The sequence below is a fragment of the Poeciliopsis prolifica genome, unplaced genomic scaffold (genome assembly GCF_027474105.1).
Source record: "Poeciliopsis prolifica strain line A6 unplaced genomic scaffold, Auburn_PproV2 SCAFFOLD031, whole genome shotgun sequence".
Classification (NCBI taxonomy): Eukaryota; Metazoa; Chordata; class Actinopteri; order Cyprinodontiformes; family Poeciliidae; genus Poeciliopsis; species Poeciliopsis prolifica.
In genome coordinates, this window is record NW_026562406.1 from 5,910,110 (window position 1) to 5,930,772 (window position 20,663).

General features: G+C 39.4%; 5 protein-coding genes across 6 annotated transcripts; all 5 read left to right on the top strand.

The window, feature by feature from the left end:
- The first annotated feature begins 35 nt into the window (after window positions 1-35).
- On the top strand, window positions 36-3,981 carry LOC129373011 (dual specificity protein phosphatase 26-like). The gene is made up of 4 exons (XM_055050687.1): window positions 36-87; window positions 270-517; window positions 1,567-1,778; window positions 1,861-3,981. Exons 2-4 carry the CDS (start codon window positions 339-341, stop codon window positions 2,055-2,057), a joined length of 588 nt encoding a protein of 195 aa, XP_054906662.1. The 5' UTR covers window positions 36-87; window positions 270-338; the 3' UTR covers window positions 2,058-3,981.
- Window positions 3,982-4,440: 459 nt separating this feature from the next.
- On the top strand, window positions 4,441-6,643 carry LOC129373063 (serine protease inhibitor A3K-like). The gene is given in 8 exon segments (XM_055050784.1): window positions 4,441-4,476; window positions 4,479-4,514; window positions 4,517-4,567; window positions 5,080-5,704; window positions 5,782-5,852; window positions 5,933-6,126; window positions 6,225-6,372; window positions 6,444-6,643. Coding segments are annotated over 8 exon segments (1,347 nt in total). The 3' UTR covers window positions 6,630-6,643.
- A 1,749-nt stretch (window positions 6,644-8,392) lies between these two features.
- Window positions 8,393-11,538, top strand: LOC129372926 (serine protease inhibitor A3M-like). 2 transcript variants are annotated; one of them, XM_055050534.1, is made up of 6 exons: window positions 8,393-8,477; window positions 9,793-10,420; window positions 10,509-10,579; window positions 10,672-10,865; window positions 10,948-11,095; window positions 11,177-11,538. In XM_055050534.1, exons 2-6 carry the CDS (start codon window positions 9,799-9,801, stop codon window positions 11,369-11,371), a joined length of 1,230 nt encoding a protein of 409 aa, XP_054906509.1. In that variant the 5' UTR covers window positions 8,393-8,477; window positions 9,793-9,798; the 3' UTR covers window positions 11,372-11,538. The 2 variants fall into 2 exon arrangements, with proteins under 2 accessions (XP_054906509.1, XP_054906508.1); XM_055050533.1 differs by lacking the exon at window positions 8,393-8,477 and adding an exon at window positions 8,727-8,849.
- Window positions 11,539-12,685: 1,147 nt separating this feature from the next.
- carnmt1 (carnosine N-methyltransferase 1) lies at window positions 12,686-18,159 on the top strand. Its single transcript, XM_055050535.1, has 8 exons — window positions 12,686-12,829; window positions 13,020-13,215; window positions 15,410-15,576; window positions 15,729-15,869; window positions 16,074-16,252; window positions 16,460-16,573; window positions 16,926-17,029; window positions 17,118-18,159. Exons 1-8 carry the CDS (start codon window positions 12,693-12,695, stop codon window positions 17,304-17,306), a joined length of 1,227 nt encoding a protein of 408 aa, XP_054906510.1. The 5' UTR covers window positions 12,686-12,692; the 3' UTR covers window positions 17,307-18,159.
- Window positions 18,160-18,300: 141 nt separating this feature from the next.
- Window positions 18,301-20,444, top strand: wu:fa19b12 (uncharacterized protein LOC560551 homolog). The gene is made up of 2 exons (XM_055050544.1): window positions 18,301-18,745; window positions 19,581-20,444. Exons 1-2 carry the CDS (start codon window positions 18,380-18,382, stop codon window positions 19,734-19,736), a joined length of 522 nt encoding a protein of 173 aa, XP_054906519.1. The 5' UTR covers window positions 18,301-18,379; the 3' UTR covers window positions 19,737-20,444.
- Window positions 20,445-20,663: the final 219 nt, after the last annotated feature.

Sequence of the window (20,663 nt, forward strand, 5' to 3'; positions counted from 1 at the left end):
GCGCAGCCCTGAAGGCTTGAAGGCATGCAGCCCAGATTTAATGCAAGGGTCAAATGTCCTGACAACACTCGGACGTACGGTGTCGTGGTGAGTAAATCAGAGGAGAAGAAGCTGGAGACTAATGTCACCTGTGGTATTCACTCTGTTGTGTTTGACACACAGGCTGCTGAGGATTTCCCTGGATTATATTGTTAAATATCAGTGATATTCAGCTTTTGTGATGCGTTTTTTTTTTTCTTTCTTTTTTCCACTCTTTTTCCATTAAGTAGTTTAGAAACAGAAAAAAAGGGTCACTTTTCCACATCTGAAGTCCAGACATTTTGTGAAAGGAAGAAGCAATGTCTTACTCATCCAAGCTTCCCGCTTCCTGGAATGATGAACGGCCACGTCGGAAAGTGGAAATCGATCTGAGCTCGCCTGGTTTGGCGGTGTTTGAGTTGGAAAGACTGCTGTTCACAGGCAAAGCCATCATCAGCCACGCAGATGAAGTGTGGCCGAGGCTTTACATCGGGGACCAGTAAGAATCTCATGTTTTCCTCTCGCTGGAAAAATGTTCACTTGCTTTGAACTCGGTCTGAATCAAGCGTGCGTGTGAAACGGAAACGGCTCGTAAATCAGTTTTAAAAAAAAAACAAAATGGGTAACATAAGAGCTGTCGAGCTGCCCTTCCCGTTGGATACTTGCACGACTCCAGCTGCGGTATGTGAGTGTCCACTGACACCAGGCCATGAAGGCATACCGCAGCTCCAGGCTATTTTCCTCATGCGTAGCTTAGATGGTCTGCATATCAGTCACTATGTTGCATGCTTAATTCATGTTTCATTGAAAAAAAAACTTTAAAAATACTTTGCATGTTCTTTTTTTGTGGAAGATCATGTCAGAAAACTACTTCTGTTATGACTTTATCAGGTTTGTTTGGTTTGCTTTCCATTTCACACAACATGCAAAATGATTCTCTAAAGCCTCAACCATCTTTCCACATATACAGACTAAAAGTTTTATCCAAGCAAATCGGCTCTAACTCAGATTGAATCCAGAGCATCTTCAAATAAGTTTTGACACAGGTCTTCACTTTGACTAGGCCGTTCTAACACATGAATACGGTGTGATCTAAACCCGTCCATTACACCGCTGTCTTTATGTTTAGGAGTTTTGCATCCTGCTGGAAGTTGAGCGTTCACTTTGTCTCAACTCTTCTGCTGCCTCTTAACAGGTTTTCTCCCCAACACTGACTTGGATTTAGCTCCTTCTACCAGCATCCCCACAGCATGATGCTGCCACCATCACCATCGATTGCAAAGAAGACAGTGATTTATAATGTTTAGTTTTCCATTTCCTTTGGCTTTCTCTCAGAATCACTGTTATTGATTCAGTGTGATGTTTTGTGCATAAACACAAAATTTTGTGTTTATGCACAAGATTGCTCCTTCCTGAACTTTTTTTTTTTCCACTTTTTATTATATTTTTGTCCAGGTGATAATTTGTCTGTTTTACATTTAAATAATAATAATAAAAAAAATTCACAAAGGTATGTCCTTAAATCCAATATGTTGTGTTTTTATATAGACACAGCGCAGAAAACCTTGCCGATCTGTCCAGGCATCGCTTCACCCACGTCCTGAATGCTGCTCACAGCAAACGAAGGGGGCAACCAACCGTATACGAGCAAATGAAGATCACCTACATGGGCATAGAGGCACACGACTCCTGCAACTATGACATGAGCATCAACTTTCAGGCTGCAGCTGACTTCATCCACAGAGGACTAAGCAAAGGAGGCATGATGGCAACCACTTACAAATCATCACCGGTACTTTCAGAAGAAATTGACTAAATTTCACGTCTTTCTTTGATTCTCAGGGAAAGTTCTGGTGCATTGTCATGTGGGAGTCAGCCGCTCCGCCACCCTGGTGCTGGCTTACCTGATGCTGAAGCAGAAGCTGTCTCTTGTGGAGGCTATTTGTGCTGTGAAAGACAATCGGGGTGTGATCCCAAACAGAGGTTTCCTCCGACAGCTCATTAAACTGGACAGGCAGCTCTTTGGCGAACATCATTAAATCACGAGAAACCACAATCTCAAGAACGTTCAAGCTCCTGCATCTGAAACCAGCTCACTTCTTCTGGTTTGGACTTGATGTGTGCAAGGAGGAGATCCTAGAAACAGTTTTTTGGTTGTTTTATTTATTTATTTTTTTTTGTTTGACGTCTTAGAATTTAAAAAATCTTTTATTTTATGACTTACAGACGTCCAAAACTCTAAAATCCTAATGTGAAAACTCATGAAGGTATTTAAGTAATATGTAACAATCCACTTCTGGAACATAAAAACAGTTGATATTTGATGAGAAGGTGAGCGTGTTAACTTATCTAGTCTCTAAATATTTTCTGGAATACATTTATACTATTTGTATCCATTTCTAAAACAGGGAAAACTCCTCATATGCCAATCTATTATCTTCAAATTAAAAGAAAATTCGCTGCAAAAATGTAGCCTTTGTGGCTGAATTTTCCCTGTTTACTAAAACCTGGTCTCCAAACAAACAAATTCAATTGATTTGTCCAACATTAAAACTGTTTTTATTCATGAAACCTGGACTGAATCTTGGTGTGAGAGAGGGAGGAGCTCAAAGAGCGATTGGAGGCAACTTAGGATAGATGTCTAGTCGCTCAGTGATGAAAAAAATTAAAAAATTTTTTTAAATGAAATTAAAATGTAATGGTTAGATTTTTAAACCTAATGAATAAGCTTACTAATTGCTAGAGTGATGCACATTGGTTTTGAAGACTTGTCCACTGATGACATATCTGCATCAGTTGGCAGGAAAACAGCTGCAGCCCTCATTAGCACACCTGAGACAAAAAAAAAAAAAAAAGCTCCACCCTCTAAACTGGAGCATTACTAAATGACGTGTACATTAACCATATGCTGGCTGAAATAATTGCACAATATTTAAATGTTTTCAGGAAAGAATGTTTCATCAGAAATGAAGCTACTCTGTCATTATCTGTCCATGAACAAAACAACTTTTCTGAACCCACACACTGTTAATGTCCAAAACAGTTTTCCATTAAGTGCATTGGATTTTTACTGGGGGTTGTGTATGTAAGAATCTTCACATATATACACAAAATGCCGTTTCCAGTGACTATTTCTGTATCACAACCATTCAGCCGCTTCATGACGAGCCTCCATACTATTAGCACCTTAGACTTTTATAAAATTATATAAATGTTTCTCAATCAAGTTGGAAACTTAACTTGTTCTTGGGCTGCTAAAGTTTTTACATTTAATTAAGGGTGTATTGGCACACGATGTTCTCCAATTATGTCTTGTCAGGACATTTATTTTTGTACTCAAATTTTCTTTAAATAGTGGAAATATAACACTTTTTACATATGAGTGACAACATAAAGTTGTTCCTTGACAATATTACCACCTGCTGGACGAAATTACTTAAGTCTTTGCAGATAGAACTTGAAAACCCCAGAGGTCCATGACCTACAAAAATCAATTTCTGCAGGGCAGTCCAGTTCCAGTCCTCTGGAGCAACACTCCTACAGCACAAGCTGCTGCGCGCTCTGCAGGAAACATCTTATTTATGGGTAGAATTGTGAACCCAAGCATCTGATGTTCTAACTAAAATTTCAAAGTGAAGTCTTTCTGCTCTCTCAATGAATGGAATACTTTGCTTTGCAAATAAAACACATTTCAAAGCATGCACTAATGAAATTTTTGCAAGAGGCAAACTAAAGATTTTTATTGGCTTCTGTATAACTTAACTGGATTCAGAGACATGTGTCGAGCCCAGTGTTATAGATTCTGTCTTTTCTTCTGTCTTTTAACCTCCTTTTTAATTTGCTGACATGCCACAGTGAACACAAACGTGTTTTTGTATGACTGATGCCAGGCAAACGCAAACATACTGAAACCGATTAGACAAGCCTTGGTACAGACTGCAGAGAATAAAAAGTTGAACTTGCGCTACAATCTTTGCCTCACTTACTTACATCCATACGGTGAGCTAATTGTGGCGCCAGTGCTGGATGGGGAATGTAACTGCATCTGTTCCATTTGTATGACTTGTAACATTTGATCATTTTTCAGCTTTAAAGAGGACCTGGTGTGTCTCTGCTTATGGTGGAGCAGAGAGACAAAAATGAATGACACCAGTTTAACCCTGACAAGCCAGTACAGTCTTCTTCCCCCATGAGAAGTGATGTTTCTGTAGCTGAGGATCAGCTCAGAAGCTCCTGCTTTCCGGCACTGCCTTTCCCACATTGCATGCAAACCCTTTAAAAAAAAAAAAAAAGAGTATCAGTAGAACCGAGAAAAGTGGTTGATTATAAAATGTTCAACAGCTTTGAGCAATGAGGGCTGCATTCAATAAAGAGAGGTTGTTTTTTCATTTTTTTTTTCCACATGCTTGGTAGCTAATGAGCATGCTCAGAAAAGAGAATGCAGCCATTTTGACATTGCTGAACTACAGCCCAACTTTCTGCAGGGAAACAAGTCAGCTGGACTTTCAGAAACAATTGTCTTTATATCTGTTATTCAGAGCTAAAACTTGTAAGTATTGGTTTAACAACTGTGAAAAAAAGATGACTGCTGTTTTGTCTTCTCTTCTAATTTAAAGGTGTAAAATTTTCAGGCTGTATATTTCATACAGAAAAGATCTGAATTGTGAGTTTTTTTTTTAAAAAGGCCTGTGTCTTAGCGTTTGTGTAACTTCTTTACAAGCTCGGTTTCCCATAATGAGTATTTGTTTGGTGCAGAGCATGTAAGGGACTTGATTTCTCCCAAACAGTTGGTTTTCTGTCCTCTGTCCATAAAACGAGCAGTTGTGGCGAGAGTCATTTGTGAAAACAATTTAGCGAAGAACCTGCTTGAAAGTTAATCTATTTTTTTCCCCCCATTTAACTTGACCTGTTTGAAAAATCTATGCAGTTGTGACTTAAGAACCCACCATCTTTACATTGGCTGTCTATGATCAGACAAGTAGAGGGCAGTTAAGTCACGTGCAGGTGAAGAAATAGAAACCTGCAGACTCGAATAACTGCAGTTTTGACCCTCTGTTTCAGATCACCATGGTCTCCACAACTGTGGTTCTCTGGACCTTCTTGACAGTGATCTGTGCAGCAAGAGGCCTTCAACCCATAGAGCAAGCTAAACAAGCCACACACCTCTGTGCAGACAGCAGTGATGACAAACTCTTATTGGTGTCCTCAGCAAACAAAATGTTTGCCATCAATCTCTACAGGAAGTTGGTAGCTCGTGCTTCCTCTAAAGGCCAAAACATTTTCTTCTCCCCACTTAGTGTCTCTGCTGCCTTGGCTGCTCTGTCTGTGGGGGCTCGAGGAGAGACCCATCAGCAGCTGTTTCGTACTCTGGGCTTCAACATCTCTCAGCTGACTCAGTCGGATGTAAACGCCTCGTTTCTGAAAATCATTGGAAGTATGGCATCTAAGATCAGCCAAGGCACCGCTGTGTTTGTTGACAACTTGTTCACACCAAAGCCTGACTTCCTGCATGTCCTGAAGCAGTGGTATTTCACTGAGGCCTTCAAGCTTGACTTCACTAACCCTACAGAGAGCGCCAATACCATCAACCAGTATGTCTCTGGAATGACCAGTGGAAAAATAACTCTATCAGAAACCCTGGATCCAAGCACAGTCCTGTATCTTCTGAGCTACGTCTACTTCAAAGGTAAATGTCTTGTAGCAGGGTTTTCATTTTTTGACTCTTGTCCTTTACCCTATATGTAACCATGTCTGTTTAAACAGGAATCTGGGCCACTCCATTTGATCCAAAGCTGACTACGTTAGATTTGTTCAGAGTGACTGAAACCACTGAGGTCTAATATCTAGCACACAGAGCAGCTGAATGATGCACTCTTCTTCAGCATCAAGTTGACCAGCTGAACGTCTCTTTCAGGTTCCAGTCCCGATGATGAGGATGGAAGCTGATGTGAACACTTATTATGACGAGGCCATTGCTACATCAGTCCTCCATCTGCCCTTCAACAACTCTTACGCCATGCTGCTGCTTTTACCTGATGCCATAGACACACTGGAGAACAAGATCAGTCCTGCACATATCACCAGGTGGTTGCAGCGGATGAAGCAAAGGTCGGAAGAAGCTTTATTGTGGCACCTTTTTGCTTGTGCATTCAGCTCTGTAGTTAATTGCCTCCCCCCTTTTTTTTTTTTTTTTTTTTTGAACTTAGGAAGTACAAGATCTCTGTTCCCATGTTCTACATGAAGATCTCTTACAAGCTGAATGATGTGCTAACTGAAATGGGAATGGCAGGCATGTTTGGAAATCATGCAAACCTGAGCGGCATTGCAGATGGACAGAAACTGGTTGTGTCTGAGGTAAGCAGTGGGAACAGAAGAAAACCTTCTTCCCTGTCAATTGTTTCTGACTATTTTTTTTGTGCCATTAGGTTGTACATCAAGCAACACTGGATGTTGATGAGACTGGGGCTACTGCTGCTACTGGTGTTGGCACCTCTTTTTTCTCTCTCATAGCCCCAGAATTGAAGTTTAATCGTCCTTTTATAGTGATAATCACTGAGGTCTCTGCAGAAAACATACTTTTTATGGGCAAGATTGTGAATCCAAACATCTAAGGTTGTTTTTACATCATGAATAAATAATAAGAGGTAGTCTTTCTTGTGTCTCCTTTGGCTGTATGGAACATTTTGAGGGGGGAAGGACTTAAAACAAACTTCAAAGTAAGCAGTGGCCCAAATTGGTTTCACAAGCTTGTATAACCAATTAGGACCACTGCTTGCTGAGAAGTGGTGCTTTTAATTTCCTCCAAAAGACTTTTGTCTGGGATTCAAGGTTTCAAAGCATAAAACTGACACAAGTTTTGGAAATCCATCATTTAAAAAAAAAATTCAGACCAGGTTTAAGTCTAAAATTCTGCAGTTTAAGGGGTCCAAAACATATTAATGTTGACAGAAATAAAGTGCTCCCACTCAACCAATCAGAGCCAGGGGGAGGGTCTTGGATCAAGCTAGTGTGCAAGTTTGCTTCTAAATTTTTTTCAGCAGCAGAACTTTGGTGAAAGTTGAACTGTGTTAAAAATAATAAAACTTAACCTATCCTCATAGGTTGACATGAAAACAGACTAAGTGCTTTCACAACACCCTTTCCAGATTCCCTTTAAATTTTGACATTGTCATTAAAAACAGGTGCTCATAATTACATTATATTCAGATTTGATGTATTGGCATCACAAACGTGTTTAATTTGAAGCTTCCCCACACTGAGGTAATGTCATAATCATTCTGTTTCATATGAACTGTTCACTTAATGTCACAGAGCAACAAATGAAACATCTAATGAGTGGACCAGTGCTTTTTCACTGCTTTTCAGCATTTACTAGATGAGTGTTATAACTGCAACAAAATAAAAGCAGACTGTTCTGAAAAATACTGAAATATGAAAGTTCATATTTTGCTTGTAGATACATTAATTTGCCATTTCCCATCTCCCAAAAGATAGACAAAACATTCCTCCAGTGGTTTATGCATAATTGTTTTGGGATGGAAGCATAACGACAAATAAACTAGAAATTTCTGAGGAAATTTAAACAGGCCTGCCAAAGTGCACCAGTCAGTTGGACCCAAATCAGTGGTTCTGGTGCTAAAAAAGAGAATCAATGCTAAGCTTAGCTAACCTGTATGCAGTGCTATGTGGGGAATTACAACCATTTTTTGGCTAACATGGACTTATTCATTCAGTATGCTAAAATTAGGGCATGAGCTAAAATTAGCTAAAATGCTTATGTTAGCATGTTAGTGGCATGAGCAGTATCACAAGCATGTTGTCTTACTTTGACTTACTCCATTCAATATGCCAAACATAATTAATAAAAAAAAAATAGCTAAAATAGTTATTTTAGCAAAAAGGTTAATGCTAGTGTACTGCCTTGTTCCACTTTTATTTTTGAAACTTTTAGTATGCTTCATTTTAAAGGGCCACACTAATCCCTTGTGTAACAGCACTTGACTTAAACCAACCATATAATGCCCAAAAAGTGCAATTACCTCCTGTGAAAAACCCAAACATTTTGGGTATCTGAACACTTTAAATAAAAAAGCCCAGGTGGCCTCTTGGTTGAAACTTTGAGTTGCAAATTGATTAAACAATGATCAGCCTGCTAATAACTGGGGTCAAAAGCTTTGTGCATAATTTCTTGTAAAGCAATGAGCCTGTTCTATACCAAGTGCAAGGATCGACAGTAAACTGTTTTAACTCCAAATATACTCATTTTTCAAAGCTGCAGGTTTGTTTTTGTTTTTTTAGGTTTTGTGAAACCTGAGGCCATGTTTGGTCAGTGGCTGACTCAATGCTATAGTCGCCTGGACAGAGTAAATAATATCAAAGTTCACCAAATCATTGATATAAACAGGCTCTGTCTTCATCCAGCCTTTATTAGGTTGGACAAACCGAACAGACGATAAAGGGTAAGTGCATCAGTGTTTTTTTTTTGTTTGTTTTTCTTTACAGAAAAGCTCATCTTAAAAGGTATGTTTGCTAAGAACATTAGAGGATTTTTTATTTGTAAGGTGCTATTTCTTTTAAAATCCAGATTTGCAACGAAATTGTAGGAAACGGCTACATTTGTGTAGGATTCATCGGTGTCGAATGTGTTAAGAGTTGATATATTCAAATGTAGCCGGGACATTATGTCCATTATGCACTCTTCCGTTTGCCCATATAAGGAAGACGTTGTGTTTTAGCGCAGCTGATTCATTATGGAGTCAGGCAATCGGCATTTCCATTTAAAAGCGGGTAGATCGCTGAGAGGGTGAGAGTCCAGGCTGATTCCTCTGCAGGTATGGTTAACATGAAGCGTGCGCTGAGTTCCGAATTATTTCTGATGGCTCCATTTTATTGTTGCAGGAAACCTCCTCTTGGAGAGGACATACAGAGCTCTGCTAGCTTTTAGCGAAAGTAAAGGCAGTTTATTATTACTTGGTTATTTAAAATATCTGTTTAATTTTATTCTCTGTTGTGTGCAGGTTGGCCTGCTGCTGTTTCAGTTTTAGTTTGTTTTGGTTATTTACTGATTAAATTCTTTATTCTTTTGGGAGTTTTTATTGTTCAGCCCTCCAGGCTCGCTTGTAGATAACCTGTGCTGTCCCTGGTTCCAAGCTGTTTTATCTAGATTGAGGAGACTAGTGGAAGGGGAGTTTCTTTTTTTGTGTTATTCACCGGGAGTTTTTCTTTTGTTGTGCGAGTGCGTTTTTGTTTGGGAACACCGAGGTGTAATCAGTTACATTTGTTTTTTTTAATTATTTCTCCCCCAAGCAGTCTGATTTTATTTAATCAGAGTAACTGGTCATCAGCGGTAAGGTTTCCAGGGCCAGCATAGATTTATGATTTTAAAGTGGTTGATATCATACAATAAAATGACTATTTATGCCTAGTATTATTGTGAGTAACTAAACTGTGGTTAATTTGCATCAGTGCCTCTGATCATTTTCTTTACAAACTTATGTGTGATCTGGTAAAAAGACACCAGAGGATTTAAGGTTCTTCACACATAACTAAGGCCGTAACCGAGGTCACACAAATATTGGTATTTAACCAAATTTGACATACAAAACATTAAAATCACTTCAATTGAGGAAACCAACTGTATGGAATATTGCCGATAAGTTTCATAAATCATGAAACTCCAACTAGTAGAACTAAACAAAATTTCACTTTGCTCATGTGCAATAGCAAATATTGTGTAACCCAAAAATAAACATCACTTTTGACCCTTTGTTTCAGTTCACCATGTTGTCTGCACCCCTTGTCCTTTGGATCTTATCGGCATTGGTTTGCGTAGGAAGAAGCCATCATCACATAGGGCATGGCGAGAAAGCCCAAAACACCGCTCCGGACGATGGCAACAACAAAATCTCACTGGTGACCTCAGCAAACAAAGAGTTTGCCTTCCGTCTCTACAGGAAGTTAGCAGGGCATGCTGCCTCCCAAGGCAAAAACATCTTCTTCTCCCCACTTAGTGTCTCTACTGCCTTAGCTGCTGTGTCTGTGGGGGCACGAGGTGAGACCCATCAGCAGCTGTTTCGTGGTCTGGGCTTCAGCAGCTCCCAGCTGGTTCAGACAGATGTAGACCAGGCCTTTCGTACATTCTTTGCAAACACCTCTCAGGACGTCAGCCAAGGCACCGCTGTGTTTGTGGGCAGCATCCTCAAGCCGAAGCCTGAGTTCCTAGAAGCCCTGAAGCAGTCCTTTTCAGCTGAGGGTTTCAGTGTTGACTTCACCAAAACTACAGAGAGCGCTGATGCCATCAATCAGTATGTCTCGAATAAGACTAATGGGAAGATAAACAAGCTGGTTGAAAGCCTGGATCCAGACACAGTCATGTATCTTCTCAGCTTCATCTACTACAAGGGTAAAAGTTCTCTTCTTCCTCTTTCTTTGTGGAGAATTTTAGTTGGTGGTGTTGTAATTTATAATGTATCTGCTTTCTGCACAAACAGGAAAATGGGAAACTCCCTTTGATCCTCAAGACACCAGGCAGGATGTGTTCAGAGTGGAAGAAAACACTGAGGTTCAAAGTCATACAATCAAGCATGCAGAGCAGATCTCAGTCACCTTGAATTCAATTTACAATGAAGAAACTCTCAATCTTTTATTTTCCAGGTTCAAGTTCAGATGATGGAAATGGAAGAAGATGTTAATACTTATCATGACCAGGCTATCAACACTTCGGTTCTCCACCTGCCTTTCAACGACTCTTACTCCATGCTGCTGCTGTTACCGGAAAATATGACAATACTGGAGAACAATATCAGCCCTGCACGTGTCAACAAATGGTTGAAGTGGATGAAGACAGAGTAAAGAGATGCTACATCAGGTTCCACTTCAATTTCTGTCAACTCTTGGCAGATGAGTCCTTTAAAACTGTACTTCTTTCAGGACGTACAAGATCTATGTTCCCAAGTTCTCCATCAAGACCTCCTATAAGCTGAATGATGTGCTGACTGAAATGGGAATGGCAGACATGTTTGGGCATCGTGCAGACCTCGGCGGCATTGCAGAGGGACAGAAACTATGTGTGTCTGAAGTAAGGGAGTGGTGCATACAAAAAATGTCCTTGCTTATACTGTTGACATCTGACCCACTCTGCTTTGATTGTGCTGCAAAGGTTGTGCACCAAGCCACACTGGACATAGACGAGAGCGGAGCCACAGCTGCAGCAGCGACCGGTATAAGCTTTGTACCTCTGTCTTTCCACTACGTCCCAGAGCTGAAGTTCAACCGTCCTTTCATGGTGGTCATCACTGATCGAACTGCAGAAAACATGCTTTTTATGGGCAAAATTGTCAACCCAAACATCTGAGAGAAGACCTTTTGTTTAAGTACACTTTTGTCAGTACTGAATATGAAGAAAAGATTTTTTGTGGTGTCTTGTTTTCATTGCATTCACAAGTTGTATGTAATAAGACTCCCATTTGTATTTGAAGTTCCTTAATAAATAAAAAAGCAATGCAAGACAAAGTTAAACAATGTCCAATTGAATTCTGAGAATTTAAATAACAATCACCAGGAAACCTGCTTTCAATAAAACAGTCACAAAAGAGTATGTTTACCTGGATTTGCACAGCAAAACATTTCTCAAACAATGGTTGGAAATTTTAAAATTAGTTCTGGTATTTTGAACATCCATTCAAGTTTCAATTCCCATGCAAGACTGCTTGTTCCAACTGTTTAAGATTGAAGCTGATTCAGTTAATGATGGACAAGCAATCACTCCAGGGTGTCGGGTTAGGACAGTTAATGTAGATGTTAGGTGAGTTTGTGAGTGCTGTAAGAAGAGGCTGTCCAACTCCAGGATTTATCTTCAAACGACTTTAATGAGTTCTTGATGTTCTCCATGCATAGTCACATGTGGTTGGGACTGTGGATGGGTGTGTGTGTGTGGTTTCTACAAAGATAAACAAATACAAATTATAAGAACTTGCAGGTAAATGCACAATAAACCAAATGTCCGTAAAGTGTATAAACTTATTTATGTTTAAATATTAATATAAACTTAATAGTTATGAGAATGTAAATAATCAAATCTGTTAATTATAGCATCACACAATAAGATATACAAGAGAAATAAGGCATTTTGGCTGCAAATAGTGACAAGAGTAACAGCTGCATCTAATCAACCGATCTTAATAGCATAATGCTAACGGCTAACTTTTAACTCTCAACAAATTAAGCAAACCGCAGCAAACGACAATAATATTAAACGTGACAGGATACAATGCAGCTCTTAGACATTTATAACCTGAACTAAACCGACAACAGTATTACTTACATTCAATGGACGCACACGGTAGAAAAGAATAACAGCGAAGCCTGCTTTGAGCCACACCACTTGATACACTCAACTCTATAAACATGCAGCAAACACGAACGTGGTCCCCCCTAGTGGCTGAAATAAAATACTACATTTAAACATCTTGATAAAGAACGAAACCAGAGGGCTGAAAACAAATAATCAAGTCTTTTGTACACCAACCAAGCAAGCTGTACGTTCAGTTCACAGCTGCAGTTTCGGTATCTGACTGCAGGTGGCAGCAGTATGTCATGTAGACGCTGATTCACAGCATCACGCGAAGTAGAAAATAGTCGCTCAGTGATTGGATGGCCACCGAACGGTTTCAAACATGGCGGAACAACGGGCGGCGGACCCGCACAGTGGAGCATATTATCAGAAAGAAAGAAAGAAATTCAGCGCGGAGGAGGAGGCCAAGCTGGAAAGGCAACATTTCTGGAGAATAATAGATGCTTTTAGGTCTTACAGGTACAATAGATATATTTCACAATGTAAAAGGCGGGACAGGAAGCTGCCAGTTGTGTCGATACATGTAACAAAATGTTGATGTTTTGCTAACAAGAGAACGACAGAGGAACCACACAGCCACCTTTCTACAACATATTGCTTCAGTTTAGCTTGTGAAGCTGTTGTTGTGTTTTTGGTTTCCTCGCACCAGGTTCCATATCCATGAGCAGGTCAAGCGGGCTGAGCGTCAGTTTCGGAGTCTGTCACAAAGGCACCAAAGGGTGCTGCCAGGTGTTTTATCCAACCTGGCCCGGGTCAGGCAGTGCGCCGAACACAACCAAGAGATTCTGGACGCCGTCGTCCACAATAGCCTTCACATGTTTGAGAACGTGGAGTATGGGGAGAGGGTAAGTCCCAAATTTAGGGTTTGCAATGTTTCAGTGACTCCTGGCCCACCATTCAAAAGCGGGGTGGGCGAATTTAGAGAAAAGCATTGAACAAATACACCGATGACCGCTCCATAAACAACCAAAAGATTTTATTATACATACATTTTTTTGTAGCTTACATGTCGGGTTGGTTTCGTATAATAACAAGTGCACACTTGTTATTATACTTGTGTGTGTCAACAAAAGATTGTGATTTGTTTTGTTAGTAGGTTTTGGAAGTGTGTGAAAGGTAACATAAGTTTATGTTCTAGATCACGTTTACATTGCTAATGTTTAAATTAATTAAGAATTAGCAATTTTAGCATTGAATACTTGACCTCTAGCAAAAACAGCAGCAATCATGAAATGCTGCAAACTTGGTGCAAAAAACAGAAGTGCTCCAGACTACCGAGGTGCATCTGGAATTAAGTAATATTGTGCTGCTGTTGTATAACAGTAAAATGGCATGTTTCAAAAAGACACCTTTCTTTCTTCCGTCAACACTCTTCTGGACATCTTGTTAAATCACGATTCGTTATTGTGGGTCTGGTAACAGGATTTTGTGGTGAACTCCTTCTGGTGGTCTGGAGCATTTATGGTTTGTTGAGCATCTTTTCAGTGTTTTACACTTATTGTTTTTTTTTTTTTTTTGCTATTTGCAACATTTGTCCTTTTGTTTATATTTCCTGTGGTTGCAGCATTTTTCATTTGCATTTGAAAAGTGTTTTGGTTTTTCAACAGAGGAACCTAAAAATACTACATCATGTTCCAAATTACTATGGAAATTGCATTGAAGTGTCATAAAGTCTACATTTTTTGTTCTATTAAATTTATAGATGGTTTTGTGTGTCAGGGCTCTAAAGGAAATCTACTTAAGAAGGATGTTCCATATTACTAAGCAGGCCACAGGTTTCAAGCAATATGGAAAAGAGAAAGGATCTCTGCTGACGAAAATCATCAGATAGTGTAGTGCCGTATGACAAGGTATGAAAACATTAGATATTTAACCAAAACTGAAGCGTTATCATCGTACTGTGAAGATTTGTTGCTGATTCAGAACAAAGATGCGTTTGTGCAGATAAAGGAATAATGAGGAAGGTTTCTGTTAGACAAATTCATCGGATGAAGAGAGCAGCTGTTAAAATGCCCCTACAAAGCAGCAAACCGTTATTGGAAACTGCTGGTGCCTCTGGAGCTTCAAGATGGAGGATCCTCCAGAGGCTTGCGGTGCATGAACCTACTATTCGGCCCCCTAACCAGAGCTCACAAGCAGAAAAGGTCTCAGTGGGCCCAGCCACACATGAAGATTAATTTTCAGACTTGTTCACTGATGACACTGATGAATACAGCAGTGGCTTGGTGGTGGATGGCCACCACGTCCCAACACGGCTGTGATGTCAGCAAGGAGGTGGTGGAGTCATTTTTTGGGCCAAAATCATGCGGAGAGAGCTGTTCGGCCCCTTCAGAGACCCCGAAGGTGTGAAAATCACCTTAGCAAAGAATATGGATTTTCTGACTGATCACTTTCTTTCATGGTTCAAAAAAGAAGAGCCACACCTTCACTAGCAAAATCATCTTCATTCATGACAATAAAAGGTACATAAAAAGGGATAAACTCATGCTGTGGTCACCATCCTCCTCTGACCTCAACCCTATTGAGAACCTTTGTAGTTTCATCAAGCAGAAGAACTGAGGGTGGAATGCAGTTCATATCAAAACAGCAGCTCTGGGAAGGTATTCTGACATCCTGCAAAGAAATTTTGCAGAAACTTTCCACAAACTCATAAGTTCAATGGAATCAAGAATTATGCAGTGATATCAAAGTTATGCAAACATGTAACTGGGCCTGCTAAGATGTTTTTGATTGAAATAGCTTTTGATTTTAGTACCTGCGACCACTTGATGCTGCACATTCAAAGAATGACTGTTTGCAGTTCTTTATCATCAATAAAATATTTAGAAAATTTCATGTGCATAATAATGTGGAACAGTGCATTTTGAGTTTATTTTTGAAAAAAATACTGTTCTCTTTGGGAGCTTTGTTCAGTAAAATTTGATTTTTACTGCAATAGTTCATGACTTGAAAATTAAACTGACCATCATTTGCATTGACCATATCCGATATGCTCTTCTCTGAAAATTTGGTACCGTCTTTTCGCCTGTATTTTGTCAGGAGGATCCGAGGAAGGCACGGCCATCCACTACATTTGACATGGACAAACTGAAGTCCACCATAAAGCAGTTTGTCAGAGACTGGAGTGAAGCAGGCCAGGCTGAGAGGGACTCTTGCTACAAACCAATCATTCAAGAGATCCAGAGGCTCTTCCCAAGTGACCAATAGTAGGAATTTTATCTGCTCACTTTTACATCTACATGCATGTGATTTCAGCAAATAAACTCTGCTGTAAAATGGTTTTAATAGACCATATTTTGAACAAACATGTCAGTGTTTTCTATGTGATGTGTGCTTTTTGTGCATTTTATTATATCAGTGATGTGTCTAAGGTGAGTGTGCTGATTCCCGGTGCTGGGCTTGGTCGACTTGCCTGGGAGATTGCTCGGCTGGGATACTCATGTCAGGGCAACGAATGGAGCTTCTTCATGCTTTTCTCCTCAAACTTTGTTCTCAACAGGTAACACATTGAATGCATCCACTTAAGTTCATTTAAAGAAAAGTTAAGTGATGTTATTGTAACTCCTTTTTTTCTTGCTCAGATAAGTCTTAAATAATTTGGACCTTTTAAAAGTTCTGAAAAAAATTGCATCACTTAACTTAGTGAAACGCTGATTATTGCTATATCTTCCTTTTACTGATGTGTTTGGACGTCTTTGCTCAGATGTGAGGAGGAGAATGCTCTGACCTTGTATCCCTGGATCCACCAGTTCAGCAACAACAAGAAGTCTTCCGACCAAACACGGCCAATCAGATTCCCCGACGTTAACCCCCAGAGTCTGCCGCTAAACACCGACTTCTCTATGGTAGCCGGGGACTTTGTGGAGGTTTACAGTGAATTGGGTATGCTAAAGCTGACGTGGACTCCGTCAGATTTGTTGTCAAATGTTAAAATCAATTTGGTTGGTTAGAACCTTATTCCAATGCAAGATGTAGTTCAGATGACTCAGTTAAAAGTGTTTTTCTATTATTATTATTCAGTAAAAGATACGTAAATATGTGCCTAAGTGGTACTGGACATTACCTTGTGACATCATATGTTCCTCTCAGAGTGCTGGGACTGTGTGTCAACCTGCTTCTTTATTGACACCGCTAATAATGTCTTGGAATATGTGGACACAATTTGGAAGATTCTTAAGCCTGGAGGCGTATGGATCAATCTTGGTGAGTCTGCCTTGTTAAAAGAAAACTTAGCTGCACGAGAGACATTCAAAAACACTAGATGTTATATTTAATAAGCACATTTCTTACCTAAATTGAATGAGCAACTGTTTATCTTACACCTGGTCTTATCAGTGTTTCAGGTCATTGTGGAAAAATGATCTGAAACACTGATACATAATGTAAAGTACTCTAGATAGAACATTACATTAACTTCAATGACATTAATTCAACAAACAGTTGACCAACTTCTGGAGCCTATGCTAGTGTTCTGTCACATCTCTGTTTTTGATTTCTGTGTTAAGGCTTTTAAGATATTTTTAACTTAAGACTGTCATTTTTCTATGTTTTTAAGGTCCGCTGCTTTATCACTTTGAAAATATAGCCAACGAGCTCTCAATTGAGCTTAGCTATGAAGACATCAGGACAGCAATGTTAAAATATGGCTTCATCTTTGAGGTAAATTTGCATTATATGAATGTTATTGCATTCTGTTTGCCTTGAAAACAATCATTATGGTAGAAAAGCAGTTTTATTTCTGTCACAGGTGGAGAAGGAGTCAATGCAGACTACCTACACTGAGAACGAGTGCTCTATGCTGAGATACGTTTACGACTGTGTCTTCTTTGTTGCTCGAAAACCTATACTGCATTTTAACGATCAAGAAGATTTACAACAAAATTCTCCACCAGCTGCTAAGTCGTCCAGGCGAGAGGGCAGCAGCAGGCAAACGTGACATAAAATTTCTATAGAAGCTCAACTACCAAGACACAAGCAATGTGGACATGTTTTCACTTTCTCCCTAAATATGCCTTTTTAAATTGCCTCTCTTCAAAGGTGCTTTTACATTAAGATTCTTTGGTGAACTCGCGCATCTGAATACAGCTGAACATTTGGATTGTGCTAAGCAGGCATGGGCCATGAGATCTTAATAGAATGATAGCTTGTGAGTGAAAGAAACCTTGTTTTTACGATAATAGTAATGACCCAAAACCTCAAAACAAAAGCCCACTATCTAATTTATTTTAAATAGCTAAATGTGTTTATCTTGTAATAGTTGGAGAAGTCTAGTGGCCTCCTTTCAGCCAGCTGACCTGCAGTGGGAGAGACAGAGAGACAAACGGTAAAATGACTGACAATTTTAGCAGTTTTTGAAACCAGCTTTTTAAAACTTTGATACTGGTAACCGCCCAGTGGTATCAAACTTTGTGGGACTGCAATATCAGCTTTAAAAAAAAAGGGTCATCACAACATTTTTTGATCATGAAAGTTATAAGAGTTGTCAGACGCATTTAGTTTGTTTTTATTGGTTTGTTGTGAACTCCGAACCAGAAGGCGTTCACTTCGTTTCGCCATTAGGTCTCACTCTTAACTTATTTTACTTCACTGCCTTCCCTTGCCACAGTTTGTAAGTATTCACGTGTGCCTCTGCAACTGAATTACACATTTTGTAATGTATTTATTTTTACTGAGATCAGCTGTATTTACATCGGTCACCGTTCAGTGTTCAAGCTGTGTAACTGTCATTGTTTTATTTGAAATAAAGCCAAACGTTTAGAGAAAACAAAAAAACGAAATATGAAGCAAGATTTTATCATTATTTTTGCCCTTATTTCAACTTCGTTGAATGCTCGCGGAAGAGGAAAGGCGATGGGCGGGCTTTAACTAGCAGAGCTCTTCCACGATTGGTCCTTTATGACATTGGCGGTTGCACGTCACTACCGGTATTCTTTTCTCTGCGCATGTATTGCGCGTGTGAAGCTTATTAAAAGGAAAGGTTTTTCTTTGCTACACAGATCTGACAATTTGATGGCCAAGAGACGCGGTGAAGAAACTGTGCTACTCGACTCTCCCAGTAAGAGAAGACACTTCCCTCCCGTTTACAGTGTTGACATGCAGCTGGAGAGCATGGCTTCAGTGGGAGGCGTGAGTTCCCCATCTCTACTGACTTTATTGGGGGGTCGCTGCAGAAAAAGGCCTCTTTATTTTGACAACGAAGAAGCATATTCTTGTCCAACGATTTCGCCCCCGGGCTCTGGGAAGCACGCAAAGGATGTTTTCAACACTCCGTGTTCAGGAAGCGTCCAGGGCGGCCGCAGGTCCTGCGCACTTGCAAGAAATAAGCGGCCGCGAGAGAACAGCGTCGGTTCAGACTCCGTTCATGCAACAGATAAAGTATGTAATCGTGGTTTGATTTAGCAATATTTAGCTAACAGACGCTACTCTCTTGAAAGCGAATGATTATGCAGTGAGAGTAAACTGCCACTAGATGTCGCTGTTTGCTCACATTTTAATGCTCATCCAGCGTGACTTGAATTATGATATAGTTTCATGACGGGTATATCTCTGTAAATTAACATAAAAATGAAAAAGAAATCTTGTTAAAAAGCTAAACTCGGATATCATACAAAATTAATTACATCAAGATTAATTTAACCCGTTTTCTCCTGACTGATAAAACCCAACACTGTGTTTCTCAATATAAATGAAATACAATTATAGTAAAAGACCAATAATGTTTTTTTTTAATACAGAAATATTATTTTGTGGTTTACACAATAATGGGGAAAACTGATGACAGTTTTCCAGCAGACAGTAATACTCATTGCTAAAATCTATTAGGAATGAGTACATCTGTTTACATACCTTATTCATGTGTCTTAATAGAAAATTGACCCCTTCTGATTGCATCCATTCCAGTCTGCATTGATGCAGTAAATCATTCAAAAGGAAGGCCAAAACAAGAACTTAGTGTATGTAATTACAGTATTACTGTTGGTCTTTTGTACTATGGTCATTTCCTAATAAATTACATTACATCATTCCTTTTTACTGTAATGGTATCAGCAAATTTACCTGAATAAACATTTGAAATTCATCACTCTTTGTGATGAATCTGCAAGTTTCACTTTTGAATTAAATTAACAAGAGAAATTAACTTTGATCATTTTCGAGATTTGTTTGTTCAAGGTTTTTCTCGATGCTCACTTGCCTTTTCTTTTTCTTTCAGACAGCTGATGAAGATGGCACTTATAACTCTTTTCAGTACTGGAGGGTCCCCTTACCTGAACTTGACCTTTCACTGCTAGAAGAGTCTAGTGACCGTTACCCAAAAAAAGACAAGTCCAAAGAGAATGACACAACTGCAGATGCAATGGAGACCTGAAGATGATGAACACTTGATGTGTTTTATTACCTGACCAAACAGATCCTGTTAATCCCATAGACATGTCAGATAATAGCGCTAAAGTGGATGTCTTGCTGTAGGATTTCAGTGACTTTCTGATGTTTTGTGAAGGAGCTCTTGGTCATTCTGAAGCTTTATGTTCAGTGGGTTTTGTAAGACTAAGGGGAGGCTGTTCTTTATTTACACCCCTGTCCTTTTTGCTGCCACATCTGCCAATTTCCAGCAGAGTCTGTGAAGTAGTGAGTTTGTCAAGTGCGAAAAGGAGCTGATTACTATTCAGCAGAAAGAATGTTTTGTACCGACTTTGACAACTGTTAAGTTTAAGTAATTTTCCCAGAATGTACTTGCAGTGTTCTGTGCAGCCTAGAAAATTATGGGATTTGTTTTTAGTATTTTTCAGATTTTAATGCATATATTTCCCTTTAGTCTCACTTTTATTCCTCCTTCCTTTTGCTCTTCCTCTTAGACAATAGTGCCTGGAGGTTCTGTTTTCTGAAGACCAGTCACAGCAGAAATATCTGCCATAAAGTCATTGTGAAGTTTCGCGCTTATGCTTAGTAACTATCAGAAAATGGATGGCGAATTCTGGAAATATGTACAATTAAGACATGAACAACAACCCTGTGTTTGTAGTTTGCTGCAAGGAAAACCTGGATCTGGTCCCCAAATAAACATCTCTCAGCAGGGGTCGCTCTGAGTTACTTTGGTTGGATCAAGGAGCAGAAGCTGTTATATTTTATAAACCAGCTGGTCATGTTGGCAACAATGTCTTCAGTAAAAATTTTATAGGAGATTTGAACCTTTTTTTATCTTCTGGAGTTAAAAAAAAGAGAATATTTATACATGCATGTAAACAAACAGGTTTTCTTATTTAAGGTTGAAACAAAGTTCTTGTAGGTTGCGATT